A 20,648-nucleotide genomic window follows, 5' to 3' on the forward strand; every position below is an offset into this window, starting at 1 on the left:
TGTAGCAGATCTGTTTTTTGTGTGTTTTTGTAACAGTCTAATGCCTCATTGGTACTCCCTGGTACCTTTAAGAACAGGAAATTCTGTTCTGTGTATCGTATTAACTACTTGCAAGTAGTGGCAGCAGTGTGGAGTAGTGGTTAGGGCTCTGGACTCTTAACCAGAGGGTTGTGGGTTCAATCCCTGGTGGGTGACACTGCTGCTGTACCCTTGAGCAAGGTACTTTACCTAGATTGCTCCAGTAAAAACCCAACTGTATAAATGGGTAATTGTATGTAAAAATAATGTGATATCTTGTAACAATTGTAAGTCGCCCTGGATAAGGGCGTCTGCTAAGAAATAAATAATAATAATAATAATAATAAAGTAATACTTACCTTGTAAGAACAGTACTTTCTGGTTTAGGTACTGTACCAATGTTAACTTTAAGTGCAGTGTTTTCTGCTATGTATCTTCAAGTGACACATGTGCAGTGTAGTGTAGTGTATTGCAGTGTAGTGTATTGCAGTGTAGTGTATTCAGATCTATAGCAGACCTTATAAAGCATTCATAATAAGGTGCTTTATAAACATGTATAACATGTGTGTTCATAGTTTATATACTATGTATTCATCATCTATAAAGGGTTAATAAAGTGTTTCTTACTGAACCTTGTTATAAACCAATCTGGGTATACAGTACCAATTAAAGGCCTACAATGAAAGACACGTCTTAAAGAGCAGGTTTCATCTTCTTAGATTGTTTATTTATCTTTAATGATGTTTCTAATCATTCTCAATGTTTCTTATTGCACCTTGGGAACAGGAAAAACAAATAGAAATGCAATTTGAAGCTACTTACTTTTTTTTTGTACAACAAAATTCAATATTGGAACTTGTTGGCATTCTAAAATGTACTGCGGGCAGTCCCAAGCACGACCAAAACCTCCAAAATATTTATACTACAAATTATAACTGTCTTTGTACAATAGGTATACATATTACGCATGAAAACAAACTCAGCCATGGAAAATGTTTCATAGTCTTCAGAACTGATGAAAAAAAAAAAGTATGTTTTTTTGAAAAGCACTGATTTTGTGAGTTAGGTGGTGTTATGCGAATTAAGAAGGCGACTAAATCTTTGGGTCTGGTGGATGATAGTTGCATTATCTGGAGAATTTGAACTCAAAAGGCAAAGCTTTATCATTATTTAAATATATTGTATCACGTATTTTGTTTAATTGCATCTAGTTACACGTAGCTGAGTTTTGTAGTGTTACAGCAGGGGCCTTTTTCTACAGTACAGGCTACGCGGTGCATTCTGGGGGAAAATAAAGTGCAAAAATATCTGCAGAGGGAACAAAGAGAGAAAACAGGAAGGAGCGTAAAGGGCTACTACAAACTTTCAAACATTTCCAATAAACCGGGAAAAAAAATTACCAACCACACGTACATGTTTATAAACAAGAAGCCAGAAAACTAAATAATATGCCGGACGCCAAATTCGGCTTAGAAATGGGTGTTTAATAAGCAAAGGAAAGCAGCCCGCCGTCTGTGTCCCACAAGCCCGGTGCTGGTGTGTTTATCACGGCCAAACACCCTTCTGCAATACCGAGGCTTCCAGCGGTACAGCAGGCCGGATCGTTTTTCTTTCTTTTGCGTAAGGTACAGTAATTATTACAACTGTTTGGATCATAATGTGAGTTTTATTTTATTTTGTTATTATAGCGGTATGAAGCGTATGGCTAAACAGTTGCACGTAGGTAAATAGAGAAAACAACGCGTGACGCAATTTTGATCAACTTTGGTTTGCAGTTTTTATAGTTAAACGTACTGCCCGCATTTAACTAGAATTGAACATTTGTGTTAAGTAGACCTTACAATGTGAACCTACCCGTTGTGATTCAGCCAATTTGAATATTTATGATGTTTACTATGCGACTCCCTGCCATTACTATGAATGCTTTTCAGTCACATCGTCACCAAGCATGGACCTGTAGCGTGTAAACAATTGCGCGGTGTCACACTGTCATGTGTCTTTTGCGTTGTTCAGGAACACTATAAAACAACACTTTCGTGCAAGACACGGATGTTTAAATAATATTAGCGGAGTTAAGCGAGTCAGTAACCATTTCAGACTTAAATATGTAAACGATCAGCTGTGGAGGGGAACGATTATAACCTCCCCTCCAAACAAACGTGGATGAGACTGGGAGCTGCCAGTGTAATGACGTGCTGCAGAGTAACGCGTGAATACCCTGCTGTTGATTCGATACTCTGCTGCATTGATTGTACTTATTTGATACTACTTTATTTGAGCTGGCAATTTAGATAACTGCAGCGTTGTTATCAAGACAGTTAATATTGCTTGAGTGAATGGTGTGGATGGTATGGTTGGTTTTGTGGCACAGCTGATTTTTTCTTTTTGGTCATTGCCCTATTATTATTATTATTATTATTATTATTATTATTATTATTATTATTAGTCATTTTTATGGTACAGTGTGGAATTTAAGCCATCGAGATATATATGGAGTGTGGGTGTTTTTATGATTTGACTCAACAGGTATTTGTCCCTCAGCCTTTTAGTGAAATTTTTCCAGCAAACACCAGCTCATCAGAACCATCTCATTTTCTCTCTGAGAACTACTAGATTATGTAAATGTCATTTGACATTCTCATCCTTTCTTCGCTTGTACCATTGTATATTGTGTAGCCTTGTTTCAGCTTTTCTCTGCTAATATTGTTCTTGAACAGCAAATTAACCCCATTCTAATGAATTACAAGGAGCATGCAAGATATGCTAATTTAATGCAGGAACCATGCAACTTGGCATTATGAAGGATTTCACGAATTTCTTGCACAACATTTGCATAATCCTTTTAGTTCAGAGTCTTGCAAAATCTTTGTGTGGTCCTTGCATCCATTGCATAATTTTTTTTGTGGAAGGTATGAATGAAATAGTTTCATATTATTAATGAATAATTCTTGTCTTTCGTTCCCTAGTGTTATCCTTGCATTTTTTTATTGCTGTGGGAATAGATTCCTTAATTCACGAGGGAAATGGGGAGAATGTAAAGTGTTCTGTTTCACAGAAAGAAAGCAAAACTGAATGTACTGTAGTACCATCATATGATTGCCTATAAAGAAGTTTGGTAGAAGATGAAAAATATATACATTACCAGGAATGAGTCCTGGGGGTCCCACAGCATCTGCTGATGCATGCTTCATGTGGAACAAAACTGACTGTCTGACAAACAGGATACTTGCCAGTCTGACTCAAAAAAAAATGTACTGAGGCTATGTAATGTTAGAATACGCACTTAGACAGCTGCTGCTGTAGATTGAGAACTCTGTCAGCAGGGAAGAGCATGTTTAGGAGTCGATTGTTTTTAAGTGAGAGAAATACCTGGAAATCAGAGTTGCATTTTAAAATGTAATATTTTATGTTATTTAAATGTTTTTTTTTTTTTCTTTGTTCATTCAGTTTTTGTCACATCTACTATTAGATTATCACTGGCAATCAGACCATTTTTATCTCGGTACCCGTGGATGGTTGGTTGCACAAGAAGCGAGTTGCTGCAGAGAGCACTGAGGTCTGGTATAGATAGCTCAGAACCCACTTTTTTTTCCTTAGGCGTACGCTTACCGCAAACAGACAGGCTGCGGCTCAGCTGCTGTAGATTTGTCTTTTTTTCTCGTAGACTGTAAGGGGGAAACAAATGCTTAAAATGCTTTTTTGCTTTATAATTGCGGACAAATTTGATATCATCCTAAAAATATATATAAAAAAAACTTTGGTCCATTTGGGCCATCTTGCTCATTTGGTTGTTTATTGATCGAAGCAAGAACCTCATCAAGCCATTTTTTGAAGTATCCATGTGAATCAGCTTCAACAGCAGTGCTTCATTTTTTCATTTCTTGCTCACGTTTTTAGAGCACTTCTAAGATACCCCTGTATGTAAAACATCTGGCCTACTTATAAAAAAAGTCGTTCTGTGTTATTTTGTTATATATAAGAATTAGAGATTCCTTGTAATTGGGGTAAATGTAATTTGAAGAAGCTGTCTGAAAGATATCTCTTTTTATATGTAAGAAATAAAGAAAATGGTATGTTTTACACTAAGTGTTGTGCTTTATTACCAGTTTTATTTGAATGTTATAGTCGGTGGCAACAACCTTTGAATACACTGGAACTGGAAAGATTTAAACAGCAAGCATTCCACCATGCTGTCGCATTATTAACTGTGTATTAGCCTCTTATGCACTTTGTATTTGCAAAAAAAGGAATTTGGCAGCCTTTTAACATGTAATGGACATAAGATCCAAAGTATTGTGATAGTATCAAATATCATGATACTGTGCATGGTATGATATCGATGCACCCTAAATGAGGTATCGCAGAACACTATTCAAGACCAGTTGTAAGAGGTCAGTAAAATGTTTTTAGCGTTAGGGTATATTAAAATAAATTACTGTTAATTGTGGAAGATTGTGGTGCAATACATGTAACACATGTAGACCTACTCTAGTATGCAAATCCCAAAGGTGCAGCAAACTGAATTAGTCTTTGTGCACAATTTTGCATGCAACACATTGCATTGTCCAGGAAATTGTCAATAAGTTATATCTAGCATGCATTTTGTAAAGTTTATTCAGTATTTAAATAAAGTTTATTTATTTATCCTACAATAAAGGCCTTCTACCAGTACTAGAAACCATATACAGTGGTGTCTTCAATGTCCCACAATCCAGAATTTCCTTTTGGTAACTTACAACCCATGTGACAACTTTAAACATGTTTCCAGTGAGTTCCGGGCTGGGAGGATGCTGTAGTTATTCAAATCAATGTTGGCTACCTCATTTATTGCTGATTCGATGTTTGTAGACAGACGGGGGGGGAGTGGAAATTCATCTGTTTTAACAAAACGTTTACAGGCTGAAATATAACGTCGTGATGGGGCGACTGTAAATACTGCAATACAAGATGTGTGTGCTTTTTGTTTATTTGGAGTAGAGACAAGAACACCCTGTGCAGAACACACTCCATCATGTAAAAAGACTCTGGTATTCAGTAGGGCAGCTTTACTGAGACATCAATTATCTAAAAGTTGAAGATGGGTACTTTCAGCAGCCTGCCAACCAGGGCTGGCACACTTTCTTTACACAGATGTTCTGTAAACCTTGTAGAATGGTAAATGTGACAAGTACAAATATGATTTATTATGAACACACTCTCCCTTGCCACCTAGCAGTCATCCCTTTCACCTGGTTTCACTGGCGTACTTTAGAATATTACCACACTTGAGATTTGTAACCTGTAACAGTGGGTTGATTGTTTTCAGCTTTAAGTCGACTTGGTCAGCACTTAAAAATGACACTTTGAGTGACAGCGACCATGCAAAACAGGAGATGGTTCTCTGCGTTAGTGTGTGTTTTAAAGTTAGCAAACCTGTCAGCCTTCTGGCTGTCTTTCTGTGTAAACACAAAAATTACAAAGCATAGTGCTTTCATGTAAGATTTTACAGTGCTGTGCAGTTCTGTCAGCAGAACAAGTTTTAATGCCTTATAGACAGTAAGCATACTTAATTACTGAAGACCATGGATCTTTACAGCCAAGAAATTAACCCATTGCAAGCGGTATGTTAAAATGGGCATTTTACTTTTGGGTGTTTTTTAAGGTGGGTGGGCCAGTGTTATTGTATTATTATTATATTATTATTGTTTGTTTATTTAGCAGACACCTTTATCCAAGGCAACTTACAAAGACTAGGGTGTGTGAACTATGCATCAGCTGCAGAGTCACTTACAATTACGTCTCACCCGAAAGACGGAGCACAAGGAGGTTAAGTGACTTGCTCAGGGTCACACAATGAGCCAGTGGCTGAGGTGGGATTGAACCGGGGACCTCCTGGTTACAAGCCCTTTTCTTTAACCACTGGACCACATTCTGTGTGACTATGTTGGTCTGCAAAGGCCCTGTGGTATTTGTTTTCCTCTATGCTTTGTTTTGCAGAGTTAATCTATTTTAATGTAATTACATTTTGTTCTCTGATCAATAAAATATGGTTTCAAGGGATACGTATTTGTGATACAGCATTGAAATAAAGCCCAAGTTGTGGGCTTTTCTGTGGATAATTATCCCCACTTGAAAATAATGAATATATTATCACTAATGGTATTATTCAGGATCCTAGTTGAGTGGCCATTGCTAGATGTCTCTTAATGAGTAATAGGACTGTGGAATATATTTGCCTTTGTAAACAAAAGTGTAATGCAAATAATTAGATAATTACCTTGTAACGCATAACTTTCCCAAGAACATTTTCTTCCATGTAATTCTGTCTTTAAAAGTTTTAGGTCATAGTTTTAATTTTTATTTCAGTTACCAAGTTAAATTAGGCACAGTATCATTTTATTCTTTAACCAGACTGCCTTAACAAGCAATGCAGTGGCTTGTCTGCTTTGTGTTTCGACATAAGATCCAGCCAAAGGAAGGCAGACTTGAAATGAATCCTGAGCTGAAAAGGCTTTTGAGTTGTAAATGTCAGGCATGATGCCAGCCTCAGTCGTCCAGCTGTTCCTTTCGTTACTGCATTGCACAGCTTTCTGTAGGTAATCAGTGTGTCGCATTGCTATTAATCTGCAATTTTACAAGGTGCTGTTCATTAAACCACATTAGCACACCTGTATAGAGCACCGTTATCATCAGAACACAACTGTGCTATGGCATGGTATGGTGTGTGTGTGTGTGTCTATCTCAATATTGCGGTATTGCATTTCTCTTAATTAGTGTCCTGGAGCAGTAAAAATCACTCTTGGGAATTGTTTGAAATCATAGGACCTCTCATGTCATGTAGCTTACTTGGAGATGAAGAGCAACATAGCCACTGTAACCACAACAGAACTGACTTCATTTCATGACTGAGTCTTTAAAACAACCACTTCCTTTCTTTACAATTTCATACCTGAAGTATTGAATACATTTTTGGTTTGTGTAAATGAAAAACTGTTTTAGTCAAATATTTAGGACCTACAGTATGTTTTGCATGCTACATTCTCTCTGTTTACGTAAGTGCCACGCAAGATCATCTCTGTGTCAACTACTATTTTGCCTATTCAAAGACTGTCAATTCATAAATATTTCTGTGTGTGTGTGTGTGTGTGTGTGTATATATATATATATATAATTTGACTTTGTCTTTTACATGATTAGAGTATTCACTTTCGATTCCTGGAGTACAAAATAGTAGACTAATTGAGCTAAGATGCATTACTCATAACCAATCGTATGAAATCATTTGATTTATGTTCTTGAAAAAACAAAACTAAAAATGAAACCAAATGCCACAAGGTAATGCTGATGGATTTGTTTAGTCAGCCCCCCCACCCCATAAAACTTGTGAATGTTGTTTTTATTAACTTACAATAAATAAAGAAACTCTTCAGATTTTAAATTAATTTCAAATTTTGATTATTTATATATATGTTTTTTTTCTTTTTTTTTTTTTTTTTTTTTGCAGGCTAGCTGCTCCTTTTGGACTGCTGCTGGAAGTCTAGAGAGATGGGTGTCAAAACATTTACCCATAGTTCTCCCACCCACAGCCAGGAGATGCTGGGCAAGCTGAACATGCTGCGGAACGAGGGGCATTTCTGTGACGTCACCATCCGTGTCCAAGACAAAGTCTTCATGGCACACAAGGTCGTCCTGGCGTCCTGCAGTGAATTCTTCCGCACCAAACTCGTGGGCAAACTACAAGAGGAGGATAAATGCGTCCTGGACTTGAATCATGTGACAGTGAGTGGCTTCACGCCACTACTGGAGTACGCCTACACGTCTACCCTCACTTTAAACACAGAGAACATCATTGATGTTCTGGCAGCTGCCAGCTACATGCAGATGTTTACTGTAGCCAGTACCTGTTCAGAGTTCATGAAATCAAGTATCCTTTGGAACAGTGCGAACAACACACAGCAGGAGAAGCCACAGGAGTCTGCCCCGGAGAACTCCACAAACTGCACCTTCACTCCCCAGGATGGCAGCGTGTCCCCAGTCTCCTCTGAGTGCAGCGTTATAGAGAGAACCATACCCGTATGCCGGGAGTCTCGCAGAAAACGCAAAAGCTACATCATGATGTCGCCCGAGAGCCCCCTTAAATGCAGTATGCAAAACACTTCCCCTCAGATTCAAAACGCTACAACCTCCTTCACAGAGACGCAGTCCCATCCTATGGACTCATCGTTGGCTTTTCCTTGGACTTTCCCCTTTGGGATTGATAGGAGGTTCCAGTCAGAGAAACCCAAGCAGGCTGAGAGCCCCAGGAGCTTGGAACAGCCTGGTCCATCAGATGTGACCAGAAGGCTGGATGAATATCTGAGCTGTGAGGGCACAAAAGCCATTTCCCCACTGGTGGCCGAGGAGGACGTCCATGTGAAGGTTGAGAGACTAAGTGATGAAGAAGTGCCCGAGGAAGTCTCTCAGCCAGTCAGTGCTTCACAGAGTTCGCTGAGCGATCAGCAGACTGTGCCAGGAAGTGAGCAAGTCCATGAAGATCTTTTAATTAGCCCACAGTCTTCCTCGATTGGTATGTATTTAGGCATTTAGGTTCATGTTCCCTCTGCAGTTTGTGCATTTGATGTGAGTTCCTACATTCACCTGTACAGTACATAATCTCGGACTATGAAATATTAAAATCTCTAACATAACTGCTGTAAGTTAAACCAGGGACTACAGCTTTAATGCGGATGGCCAATTGACTATATACAATTTTTTGTTGGATTTGGCCAAAACCCTGAATTGCTGTACTTGACAAAATAACTAACGTAAATGACAGTTTACCCTAATATGTGTCACTCGGTTCTATTCTGATCATCTTTATTTTCTGTAAATGTACTGCATTTATTCTGTTTTAAACCAGTTATGGATGGCGGTCTGTGAAGGGGTTTTGTCAGAAAATATAAACCGCCTGGGATGCAAAAGTAGTACTGCCAAACCTGTATTAAGAGACCACTCAAAGGACAGTCTAATAGGGCCCATAACTTATTAATTTTCTATCTCTGACATGCTTTCCTGTAATTTATGTATGTCTTAAATACACTGTAAAAGCCAGAAGATGTAATATGAACAAAAGGAGGTATGTAATTTAATAACATTCATTTAGATAATTTTACAAAACATTACTTTGTAAAAGTAATGAATGCTTGCCTGTCTCAGGTCACACAAAATGTTTAAAAAATTTAGGACTTGCCATTTAAAACCATATTTTTCTTATAACAATAGCCCTGTGTAAAGGTGCTTAAATACAGGTTTGAGTCCATTGCTGGGTAAGAGGATTGTGGTTGCTGGTCACATTAGACAGGTTGTCATATCATATGGCAAAACAGAACATATACTTTGCTTATATTCACTAAGAATGGTACATGCAGTCAAGTGGCACTACTGAAGTTCCTGTTGGATTTGTAAAGACCAGCACATTGTGTAAAGCACTTTCTTCGTCCTGTGGCACAGGTTCAGTCGATGAAGGAGTCTCAGAGGGGTTACCGTCACTTCAGAGTACTTCAAATGCTGGAGGCCATGGAGATGATGATGAAAGGTAAGTGCATCTGAATTCCAGAACCTTCAATAGTGAAGGCGTCGTAGGTCATATTTCGGGTGAATGTGGTAAGCGGTGAAGATATCCAGGTACAATAAAGAGAGTTGGATGGCATAAAACTATCCCACACCATTTGCTTGTCTTGAACCTTCGAATTAATGTCTTATATATGTGTGCCCTTATAAAAAAAATTAAAAAAACACACAAAACGAAGAACAGTAGTTATATTAGAGGCAGCCTGAGGTTTACAGTCGCTGCTGTGCTAGGGTTATAAAGTAGGCTTTGCATACACTCAAGGGGCCATGTGAGCTTGGCTCACTGCTGGTGTTTCTGCTTGTCAGAAGTAGGACATTTTGGAATCTTTTAAGCTAGAAGTTTTTATGGCTGTCTGTAGCCATTATTTGTAAATTTAAGTGCTGCTAAGCAACCTTTTGAATATATTTATATATTTTAACCTCTAAATTGAACTGTAAACAGACGAAATTTGAAACTTTAGAAATCAGTAAAAAAAAAAAAAATGTTGTGACATTGTAGACGTTGCTTCATCGTGTTGTGAAGTACCTGGAGGTGATAGGATACCAAACCTGGTAGGCTTGCAAGACCATTTATTCAGAGTGTTGTGCCCTGAGCAATTTGTGTATATGTGGGTTCTCTTTGATATGTATTAGTTTTATTCTAGCATTTCAGACTTATGAAGAAAGGAGGAACACCTATAAAGTAAAATGTTAACATTGTATTGAATTGCTTTGATTTGACAGGCTCGAAAGTGTACAGTATCCCTATCACCTGTATATAACCCCATCTACGAGACCTAGCACAAATGGCCCTGACAGACCTTTTCAGTGCCCTACGTGTGGAGTCAGGTTTACACGCATCCAGAACTTGAAACAGCACATGCTTATCCACTCTGGTATGTATATTGTGGGGTTAAATATAAACCTCTTAAATGTGCCACAGCATATCTGATTGTTAAAGCAGTGATTTGGTGCAGCAGATATAGATGAATCAGCAGAATCTAATGCTGTGTTTCTGCTTCCCAGATAGCTGTGCTGGTAACCATTCTTAATGAGCAGCGTGTAGGTTATTCTGTCTCTGCTAGTAATGCATTCTCATTGCGGGGTGATTGATCACACAGGGCTCAAAGGGGGCTCAGTGTCCCAGTCTACCAACGCAACACATCCTATTATTCTTGTATGCACAAGTTTGCACTTCAAGGCATGACAGCCTTGGAGAAGGAACTGATGCCTTTTAATTGCTGGCTGAATGTGAATGTTGCCCAACAAGTAGAGACTTCAGCATGCACCTGAAAACATAAATATAACCCTAGGCAGTAGCTGTACAGTGTGCTGTACTGAGCAAACTAGAAAAACAAACTGGTGGAGCATGTGAGCAAGAACTACACAAAGCCATAGCTGAATGTCTGATTATGTCAAATGCCAAGGCAGAATTCATGAACAAAGTCATCTTGTGTGCTGTATTGAGGCCCTTCTTACTTGGAGGGGTGCCATAGGTGAAGTGCTCAACCTGAGTCTAAAAACAATGGCAGCTGTTTTCTCTCGGGTATTAGCCTTTGGAGAGCCATTGCTGACTAATATGAGTTCTGATAACTCTGTAGCTGTAATCGCTGCCCTCCCAGCTACAGCAGCTGTGCGTCAGAGTATAGGGGTGTTGACAAGAAAAAAAAAAAGAATTAATAAACAGTATTGTAATAATCCTTTGTATCTTTGGAACTGTTAGCTAATGCACTATTCCATTGTTACTGCATGTTAGATCACAGTTCAAAATAAAATATGTAGTCAATTTGTTCCGACATCTGTTTAGAAATTAGTTCTGGTGAAACTATTTACAGCTTCTCAAGACCACCAAAGGTAATGGCTCTAATTCGTCCATTTCATCTTCTGTAGGGTATATAAGGGCAGAGAGCAAAGTAAGGGTAAAATGTAGATCAGCTGCAGTCAAAGATGTTCTGCTGAGACCATGGTTCAGATGCATTGGCTGAATGGGGTAAACGCAGCTGTTTTGTCTGACTGATGAAAAACCTTTAAAAACAAAAGCCAGAAAGATGATCATTGAAGTCAGTAAAATGGTACAGCCTGACATTTCAGTACTGTTTCATTAATAATTAAAAATATGTTATTCTATGTTAACAACTGCAAAAAGACTTTCAAAATGTTCAGGCAATATCCGTTTATCGTACTTGTATTAAAAGGGCTTTTTGTTATACCCAAGAAGTTATATAGGCATTCCCTATGTAAGTTCCCTATCCGTCATTTCACTTTTTTTTTTTGTCCTTAATTTTTAGGCATTAAACCTTTCCAGTGTGATCGCTGTGGGAAAAAGTTCACTCGGGCATACTCCTTAAAGATGCATCGCCTGAAGCACGAAGGTAAACGCTGTTTCCGGTGCCAGATATGTAGCGCCACTTTCACTTCCTTCGGTGAATATAAGCACCACATGCGGGTGTCCCGGCACATTATCCGCAAGCCGAGGATTTACGAGTGCAAAACGTGCGGCGCCATGTTCACCAACTCTGGAAATTTAATCGTACATCTGAGGAGTCTGAACCATGAAGCGTCAGAGCTAGCAAACTACTTCCAGAGCAGGTGAGGCACACAGCAAACCCCTTCCATATCCACCCCCCAATTGCACATACATGTTTTTGTTAAAAGGGAATCCGAGTCCCTTTTCTAGGGGATACTAAGACTTTGCAAGCATGTCTGTTTAGATTAGCTAAATTTTTTTAAATGTTTTGGTTGGCTTCCGTTGGTTTTACTAACTTCTAAAAATAAAACCAAAAAAATAAACGTCAAGGTTTGCTCTTCTGGTTCTCACCCCTGCTCTTCGATATTAAGAAATGTGTAAAAATGATGAACATGCCTTGGTATTGTAGATTGTATCAAAGTAAGAATATTGTTATTCATTTATTCTTAAATGAAAGTATACCTTATTTCATTAATGTGCAATATGTAGCATGGCCCTGCAGTGCTGCCTAACAATCCATAGAGCTTGTATGCAGTTTATGAAGTGATAGAATTGACAAGTGTACGTGTGCAGCGTTCTGATGTGGACATCATTAAGAATTGTGGACACCTGAGCCCTGAAGAAGTAACTAGTTATTTCCCAGAACATTAAATAACCATAATTCAATGTACTTTATGTTTGCCAAATGCAGAGTGAGTGTTGTAGGAAAACAAGCAAAACCTGCCACAAATGATGTTTTTTTTTTTTTTCTTAAGTACATGAATTTATATGCAAATGTATATGAAAATTATGAAAAGCAGTTCAGCCAATACATTATCAGTGGATGCGGGTCTAAACATATTTTGAACTTGCCTTGTTTTAGGGAGACCAACCTCTGGTTGTACTACAAATGTAACCTTTTATTCTTTGCCTTTCTTCATATCAGTGAGCAAGGCGATTTATTTAAAAGGGTTCCAGATGTTTTCTGACCTCCAAAAAATACTGCATTAACCAATGATCTACTCAATAAGGTATTCTGAGCTAAAACACCTGTGTATGTGGAGATGTTTCACTGCTGTGTGTCCTTCTCTTCTAGTGATTTCCTAGTCCCAGATTACCTGAATCAGGTACAGGAGGAGGCGTTGGGGCAGTATGAGTTAGGAGACCACCATTTCGAAAGCAACCCTTCTATCCAAATGCCAGTCATATCCCAGGTGTCGTCCACACAGAACTGTGAAAGCACTTTCCCCCTGGCGAGCCTGGGTGGACTGGGAGATAAGGAGGAGGAGGAGGAGGAGGATGAGGAGGAGGAGCTACCTGAAGAGCCAAAGGCTATTGAGGAAACAGAAAAGGACCCTCAAAAGAAAGAGCTGGCTTCTATTACAATCGAATAGTCCCCTCCCTGCAATTGGAAAGTGCCTGAATTTGTTCTCTTTTGACTCTGACGGCATCATGCAAATGGGAAAAAAAATAAATATATATATATATATATATATATATATATATATATATATATATATATATATATATATTTAAGGAAATAAAAATTGCTTTTTGAGCCTACTTCAACAAACAACATAATGATCCTGCATCCCTTTTTTTCATATTAAAAAAAGGTGTCATTTTTGTATAAGGTTTCTTGTGCTGTTGGATAAAAATACTTTTTAGGTGTTATTTTCTTTATTGCTTTTGTTTTGAATAGTTTGAATGCTGGGCTGGACGCTTTAATGTTTGTGGATGTGTGTGTGTGTGTGCGTGTTTCCTTCAGAATCTCAACCATGTTATGGTATTTTAAGTTTATCAAAGAAAAATATAAAATATTGATAAAACAGTTTTAGTGCCAGAAGCTGGGTGTTGGTTAAATTGACTGATCATTATTTTTGCAGGCACCTGGACTTCAATATTATGTGTTCTAATGTACTAATCCTCTTAAAAAAAAAGAAATGTATTTGTTGTGTAGTATTTCTATTTGTTTCTACTTTTAATATCCTAAGAGAAAATAATTTGTCATGCACAGAATATCAAGCACTTTCTGGATCCACAGCATTCAATATAACTTAGAGACATCTGTGAACTGAAAAGATGTCTGGAATGGATTTAGTAGAATTGCATGCAATAGCTGTACTGCAGGATACAATGTGACTTAGATGTGGGATACTGTGAGCCCTGCTATGTTAGCAGTTGCTTTATTTTACAGTTATTCATTTCAGTTTTGCACCGGGAATTTGTACTTCAGTAAATTCTGAAGAACACCAGCCAAAACACTAAATACAAATGTAAAATCAATGGATAATCAGGCTTACCCATTGATATGTATGTATGTATGTATGTATGCGTGTGTGTGTGTCTATATATATAATTTTTTTTTTTTTTTTAGTAATAGGGGCAATGTGTTAATTTGTATGTGGTCTCTTGGTCAATGGACGTGCATTCAGTAGTCTTGGTAGTCATTAGCAATACATTCTTTAAATAAGCAGGATACACACCTAACCACCCCAGCTCTTACAGTTACACTGTATTTGTCTCTCTATTAGCTATGGCATTTTTAAATTGCAATGCCAACGTATTTAATTTAGTGTCTTCCTCACACACAACCAAGACTTTTCTATTATTATTATTATAATTAATATGAATTTTATTTGGACAGTACTTATTTAATACATGTCATTGGTAGCCACTTACCTAACATTTCCCTAGTCCAGTGGGGGAATTGTAACCTTGATCCCAGTCTGGGAAGTTTCCACCTGCCTGACAAGTTGTTGACGTGCAATGAGTTGTACCAGCCCTAGATTACTTCCCACCCTAACCCTGCAGGAACAGTATTCAAACCCAGTCTCACAGCTCACCCTGCACCCCACACGGCAGTGCTAGATGAGCCGCTGGGGACCCCTAGTGTTCTTATCTCTTAAGGCATATTAATAACAAACAGATGTTTACAGGGCTGAGTTCAGAGCAGGTATCTTGTCATTGGTGCAGTGGTAAGGTGTGCTAGAGTCTCCTACACATGTTAATGTAAGGTCATTAAGTTTTGTGTGTTCTTACAGTATTGTGTCATTCATGCCTCATGCTTTTTGTTCTGTAGACCTCAGCCAGTGGCACGCTGTAATCCAATTGCAAACACTCCTTTCTCCTGCTTTAATTTTTCACGGGGGTCTCACATTTTAAAAAGTGGCTGTTTTAACGCACAAATTGGAGCTTGTGATGATCAGTCCACATAGAGCCTTTTAAACTGTCTGACTAAATTAAAAGCTATGAAATGGATTTCATTTGATGTAACTGAGTGGAGAAATGTATTACATTTTTCTTGCCAATAAAAAAAAAAAAAAAAAATACTAAAAATTGCTTTGCAGATACAATATGGTATGGGAATGTTTTTCCATTAATAAATGATATCAGATCTGTATGTGCAATACACACTTTTTTAAAATAATAAAAAAATAACGAGTAGTGTTTCACTTTTGGTTTAATCAGTTGTAAAGTGATTGCACGTGAACTAGCAGTACATAGCAGACGATTGATGCAAACACCGGGCTGATAATCATATCAATATAAAAGAATGTTAAAGTTTCAAAGAGTGTCACCCAGAAATGGCTTAAACACCTTTACATTTCTGTAGTCTAAGAGCATGTGCCTGCTTCACCTATTGAACTGAATAATGTTCCTTTTTAGGTTAGAAGAAACAACTTATCAAGCCAGATTGTATTATTATTGTTGCATCTTACTTTATCTGCCGGTATCTGATGTCATTGGGCATGTTTTTTGTTTGTTTAAAAAAAATGTTGCTTCTGATACATCTGTGTGCAAAGTAACAAATATGATATATTATATGCTTTTTATATATGATATATTATACTCTGGTTAGTAGTATTCATCAGAAAGCTTAGCTCTTTGTCACTATATATTTTTGTGATTTTCTTTTTTTTTGTATTTTAATTAATGTTCGATTTAAATATGTCATTTTAAAAGTTATAATCAATGTGAATACCAGAAAACGGTCAAACAACTCTGAGCCTTATAGTGTTCGCTTTGTGACTATGTTTGTAATGTATATATTCTGTATAGTTTCATTAAGCTAAAACATAGTTTGATTTGATGAACAAAACATTGTATCGTGTGACTTTTGATATTTTATCTATAGTTTATTTAAACGGTTTTACACAACTGGTGATATTTTCCACAATTTCGAAAAATAAACTTGTGTGGTTTCCTGACAAAGAAGCATTTCAATTTAGTGCAGGAAAAACAAATAGTTTTTTTTCTGGTTTTCTAGAGATTCACAAAATTTGAAATCTATATATTTTTGTTTCATTTTACTAACCATTTCATTGGAAGAATCCTTAACTTGCGTAGTCAACCAGTGTGTTCTGAATTTGTGAGTATATTGTATGGGAAAGTTTTGTACAAACAAGTTACAATTGTAAATAATAAAAAAAAGTATATACAAATCCTAATTGGTCGCTTTGATTTTTATAAAACAATAAAACATTGCAAATTCCCAATCAAAGTAGTTCTAGAATCTTGGACAGGGTTAAAGCTGTCGAAATCTTCATAATATGCACACATACAGGTGCAAGTCTCCACATGCTTTTGTTTGCATAGATTGTACAGCATTGTAATGTTGCAAACTATATAGAATGAACCTCAAGCCATGATAAAGTCTGCCTTCCGTCTAGAACTTGACTAATATGATTTATTGGTTATTACACTAATATTAACTCTGAATTACAGTTCAACCTCTCTTGTCTGTGTGTCAAGTTTCAAGGCTTTGCTATATAACCTTATCTGTGATTGAAAGAGCTCTAATGGTAAATAATTGTATGCATTGCTTCACTGTTCCGCTTTATTACAGCACCAATCAAGAAGTTGATGCCAACAATTAAGATAATATTTTATTTCTTCACCAGGAGACAGCTGGCTAAGTAGCTTAGCTTGAAGAAACCTGCAAAAATAAGGTTGTGCTATTTCAAAGGGTTGCAGTTAGTTGCTGTAATAGAACCGTGCTCCTTAAGACAGCAAGTCTATTACTTTTACTTTAGATATGAGTAATCTTGATTATAGGTATTATCTCAAACCATATACTGTATGCATTTACTTACCCTGCCTTTAGCCATCCCTACACATTTATGAGCTTCTTTAGATGGCCCAGACTTGCTTTCTCATGTAAAAAAAGTTGTATTCAAATAAATGTACCACCTGCAAAAGAGTTTATTCATAACCACTTCTGTGTATTACATTTACATTTTCGGCTATAGATTGAGAACTGTTCATGGATGGAATGACTGTAAAATACTAGGCATGATATACCAGTAACGTCATATTTATGGATATTGAAAATAGAATTTTGCAGCCTGGAAAGTACATTGCCCCAGAATTGTACCATTTCAAGAAATGTTTAATGACTTGTGACTCTAGGAATGCATAGCCAGTCATTAAATCTGTAATCTCCCCCCCACTGATTATCCATGATATGAAATGCAGCTCTCTTAAAATGTGCAAACTTGTTGGGGTTTCATGGGTTTCTGCTTTAGTGCAGAAACCTATACTTGCTGAAGAATTCATCATTTTGACAATGAATACAAAATTCAACATGGAGTAGATTAAGGACCAGATTTTACTTCACTTTTTTCTGTAGTATATACATCTAGAAAGAAACAGCTTCTGAAATGTGTTGTACACATCAAAGCATTTACGCTAAATCAAGATTCCCTTCTCAATAAACATTAATAAAAAAAGACTTTAAATGTAGTGTCTTTAATTTCCCCAGCAACCATCTATTTATGACACAATACTTGCCTATTTGTGTTACAAAATGTCTTACAAACAGACATATTTAAAAGTTTGACCCAATCCTGCATTTAAATGTTTATCAAACTCTGATAATAGACACATGTGAAAGGGGTACTGCACTACAGCTGGAAGAGGTGAATATTGGTAAGGTAGTGTACCTACTACTGCTTTTATTATAAAGTAGCTGCAGAGTTGTATCCGTATTATTTAATCGGGGTTATACTGCCTGCTAGCAACAAGCAGATCAACACATTTTTGTAATGTATGTTTGCAGGTTCAGATTCACTTACAGTGGATGGGAAATCTGTGCTCTGATTGAGCCGAGATGGTAAAAGGACATGTCTAACGATGAGAATGTGTATCGCTGTGGTTACAGAACTCTGGTAACTTTGAATTGTACCCGTTCAGCTCAGCAGTGTTAACAGCAAAGCAATCGTGGGAATTTACCTATGGTTCCATCCCACAATGCCCCTCAAGCTAGCCTCACCAATGGGTTCTTTATTGTCTAATTGCTTCAAATAGGGTATCAAGAGAATAACATCTGTACAGCAAATATATTCAAAAGCATGTTAACTTTAATGTTATTGCCACACATACGGGGTATCACAGGTCTAACAACCATTGCAGTGCAATTCATATGGACTTGTGGAATTGTTTTTTAAAAATGATATCGAAAACAAACCCTTCAAATTCCATTCCGGATCAGTATTTCATTACTCTTTGTCATCTGGTTTTCAGCTTGTAAAAGCACTTGTATGCTATTCATTACATTTCCGCAGCTTGTCTCAACGCCATGCTGTCAGATTTAATAAAGTATTTACTTCAGGGTTTCCTAAATAAGACAATGTTTCTGTTGATAGCACCCACACACAGCCTCAGGTGCAGCAAGCTTGCTAATGACTGAGAAGCACACTCATAACATTTCTCATGTTTCATTGTTGCAACTAAAATACTGTTTCTTTGTCTCTCACAGGCAGAAACCACCAACATAGCTGACATGAGCCATTTATGTCCCTATTATACATTCATTTCAGACTCTTACTTTAGTTAAAGGCTGCGTATGAATCAAATGTCTGTATTGTTTTTATTCACTTCAGGAGCCATTAAAAGTTTATTGCGCCCTGCAGGGGTGATAAGTCATGTTTATGAACTTTTTATTTTTCTAGAAACTTTTTTTTTTTTTTTAACTTGCAAGGGTGAAGGCAAGAAACGAATGTCTATAAATTGAGCATTTCCTCTCTGTAGTCATTTATATGTGTAGACATGAAGTGTTACAATTTAAATGCATACCCTTGCCTTCCAAAAACAAAAAAAAGGGGGCTGGGTCTCTATGTTGTGTGCTGGTGCACCAGGGAGGCCGCAGACAGGCTGAGCCAGTATTACATTTCAGCCATCAACACCAGGTCATGAAAGCCATGTTACCTGGAGGAAAAGCACCCAGCTCGGTCTCCACGGCTGCTATCTCATTATACCTTGGCAAAAGTCTGGTGTTAGCATGAAGTAAATAACAGCTACTCCCATGTAATAATTACAATCCAATCTGCAAGCAGACATCACACCTGTATGTGTCAGGTTTTTGTATAATTCCTATTTAAAAATGGAATTCTCCACCGCCCAGCATTTCCCTGCATGTAGAATATATTCACAGCCCTCGTTTTCTGACTCCCGCGTCCCTGGCGTTGGATAGGTTGCTCAAATTAGGCAACTTCCACCTTCAGCGGGCGTTGGAGAGATCAGGTTCAGCCAGCCCACAATCTTAACTGGGGCTGAAAAAGTTCTGATCTTCATCTGCCTGCGGTGGATTTCAAATCGATTTCAAGTCAATACCACTGGCAGATGCAAACCTTAAACTACACACTGTTTGAAGTCTCAGAGACTGTAAGTGCTGTCTTAAGAGCAATGGAAAACAATTCATGTCGTATCAAAAACCTGGACCAGGGTGGACTGAGTGGACATCAAGCTCTTCAGTCGTATTCTTTGTTCTCTTTTTTCATTCTTTTTTTAACGCCTATTCAACTCTGATCTCTAATTTTACGAGGGGCATTTACCCAGCTGGCTTGGCAGGAGATCAGCTGTTATCAAAATGGATTAAGTTATCAAAGTGATTAACTGTACAAACCAAGGGCCATAACCTCTAATTAGAAAGATAATAAATGAAAGTGCAGACTGATAAGAACGAGGAACACATCAGCAGCATTGTATGATTCAACAGCTTATAGTCATAACATTTTAATGACACTACAGTAAAGTAAAAAACACAAAGGCTTCTTTTAAATGCCTCAGTTACATGTCTTGATTACAGTATTGCTATAGTATGTTTTTATTAATAATAACTGTGTAGTATTAATAACATCCTTCAAAGCACATTTATGTGATCTTGGTGAATTCCCTGGTACTGAAAAATGATCTAAAAATTGCTTATTTCAGATAGGTTGCTCAAATCAGCTCAAATCAGCCCCTTTCGGCTATGCCTTCATATTTGTTCCTTCACTGTGATGTGAGAATATAAAATATGAAAATATAAAAATGGTATAGATCCTGCATCAACAGTAACATTTTAATTCCAGGATCCATTGTGAAAATAAACCCAGGACAACCACGGATAGGTGGATAATGACATCATGAACGGTCTCTATAGTGAAGATGGTTTTGGGACAGGGAAATGCATTCTAATTCTTACAGACCGCACATTTAGCTTTACAAGCAACCTAACCATTAAAAAAAAAGTAAACAGAAAATGAAATAACAGTCTCTGACATTTCTAATTGCTGTCGGCACAGTACAGCAGTGCTGGTTTTAAATGGACCCTCAGCTATAAATGATATAATCT

General features: G+C 37.4%; 1 protein-coding gene across 3 annotated transcripts; it reads left to right on the forward strand.

Annotated features, from left to right (window-relative positions):
• The first annotated feature begins 1,303 nt into the window (after positions 1–1,303).
• On the forward strand, positions 1,304–16,472 carry LOC117416318 (zinc finger and BTB domain-containing protein 44-like). Of its 3 annotated transcripts, none has more exons than XM_034027437.3 (6): positions 1,304–1,643; positions 7,502–8,563; positions 9,487–9,571; positions 10,330–10,481; positions 11,874–12,174; positions 13,128–16,472. In XM_034027437.3, exons 2-6 carry the CDS (start codon positions 7,543–7,545, stop codon positions 13,423–13,425), a joined length of 1,857 nt encoding a protein of 618 aa, XP_033883328.2. In that variant the 5' UTR covers positions 1,304–1,643; positions 7,502–7,542; the 3' UTR covers positions 13,426–16,472. The 3 variants fall into 3 exon arrangements, with proteins under 3 accessions (XP_033883328.2, XP_033883329.2, XP_033883330.2); XM_034027438.3 differs by having other exon boundaries at positions 1,304–1,638; XM_034027439.3 differs by having other exon boundaries at positions 11,874–11,957; positions 13,128–13,270.
• Positions 16,473–20,648: the final 4,176 nt, after the last annotated feature.

The sequence above is a fragment of the Acipenser ruthenus genome, chromosome 39 (genome assembly GCF_902713425.1).
Source record: "Acipenser ruthenus chromosome 39, fAciRut3.2 maternal haplotype, whole genome shotgun sequence".
NCBI classification, from domain to species: domain Eukaryota; kingdom Metazoa; phylum Chordata; class Actinopteri; order Acipenseriformes; family Acipenseridae; genus Acipenser; species Acipenser ruthenus.

What these genes read in the sequence shown, in the direction of transcription:
- LOC117416318 (XM_034027437.3), top strand. Translation starts at nt 7,543, where the DNA reads ATGGGTGTCAAAACATTTACCCATAGTTCTCCCACCCACAGCCAGGAG. An exon ending in CCCACAGTCTTCCTCGATTG is followed by an intron (nt 8,564 to 9,486) that starts GTATGTATTTAG and finishes CCTGTGGCACAG; the next exon opens with GTTCAGTCGATGAAGGAGTC. An exon ending in CATGGAGATGATGATGAAAG is followed by an intron (nt 9,572 to 10,329) that starts GTAAGTGCATCT and finishes TTGATTTGACAG; the next exon opens with GCTCGAAAGTGTACAGTATC.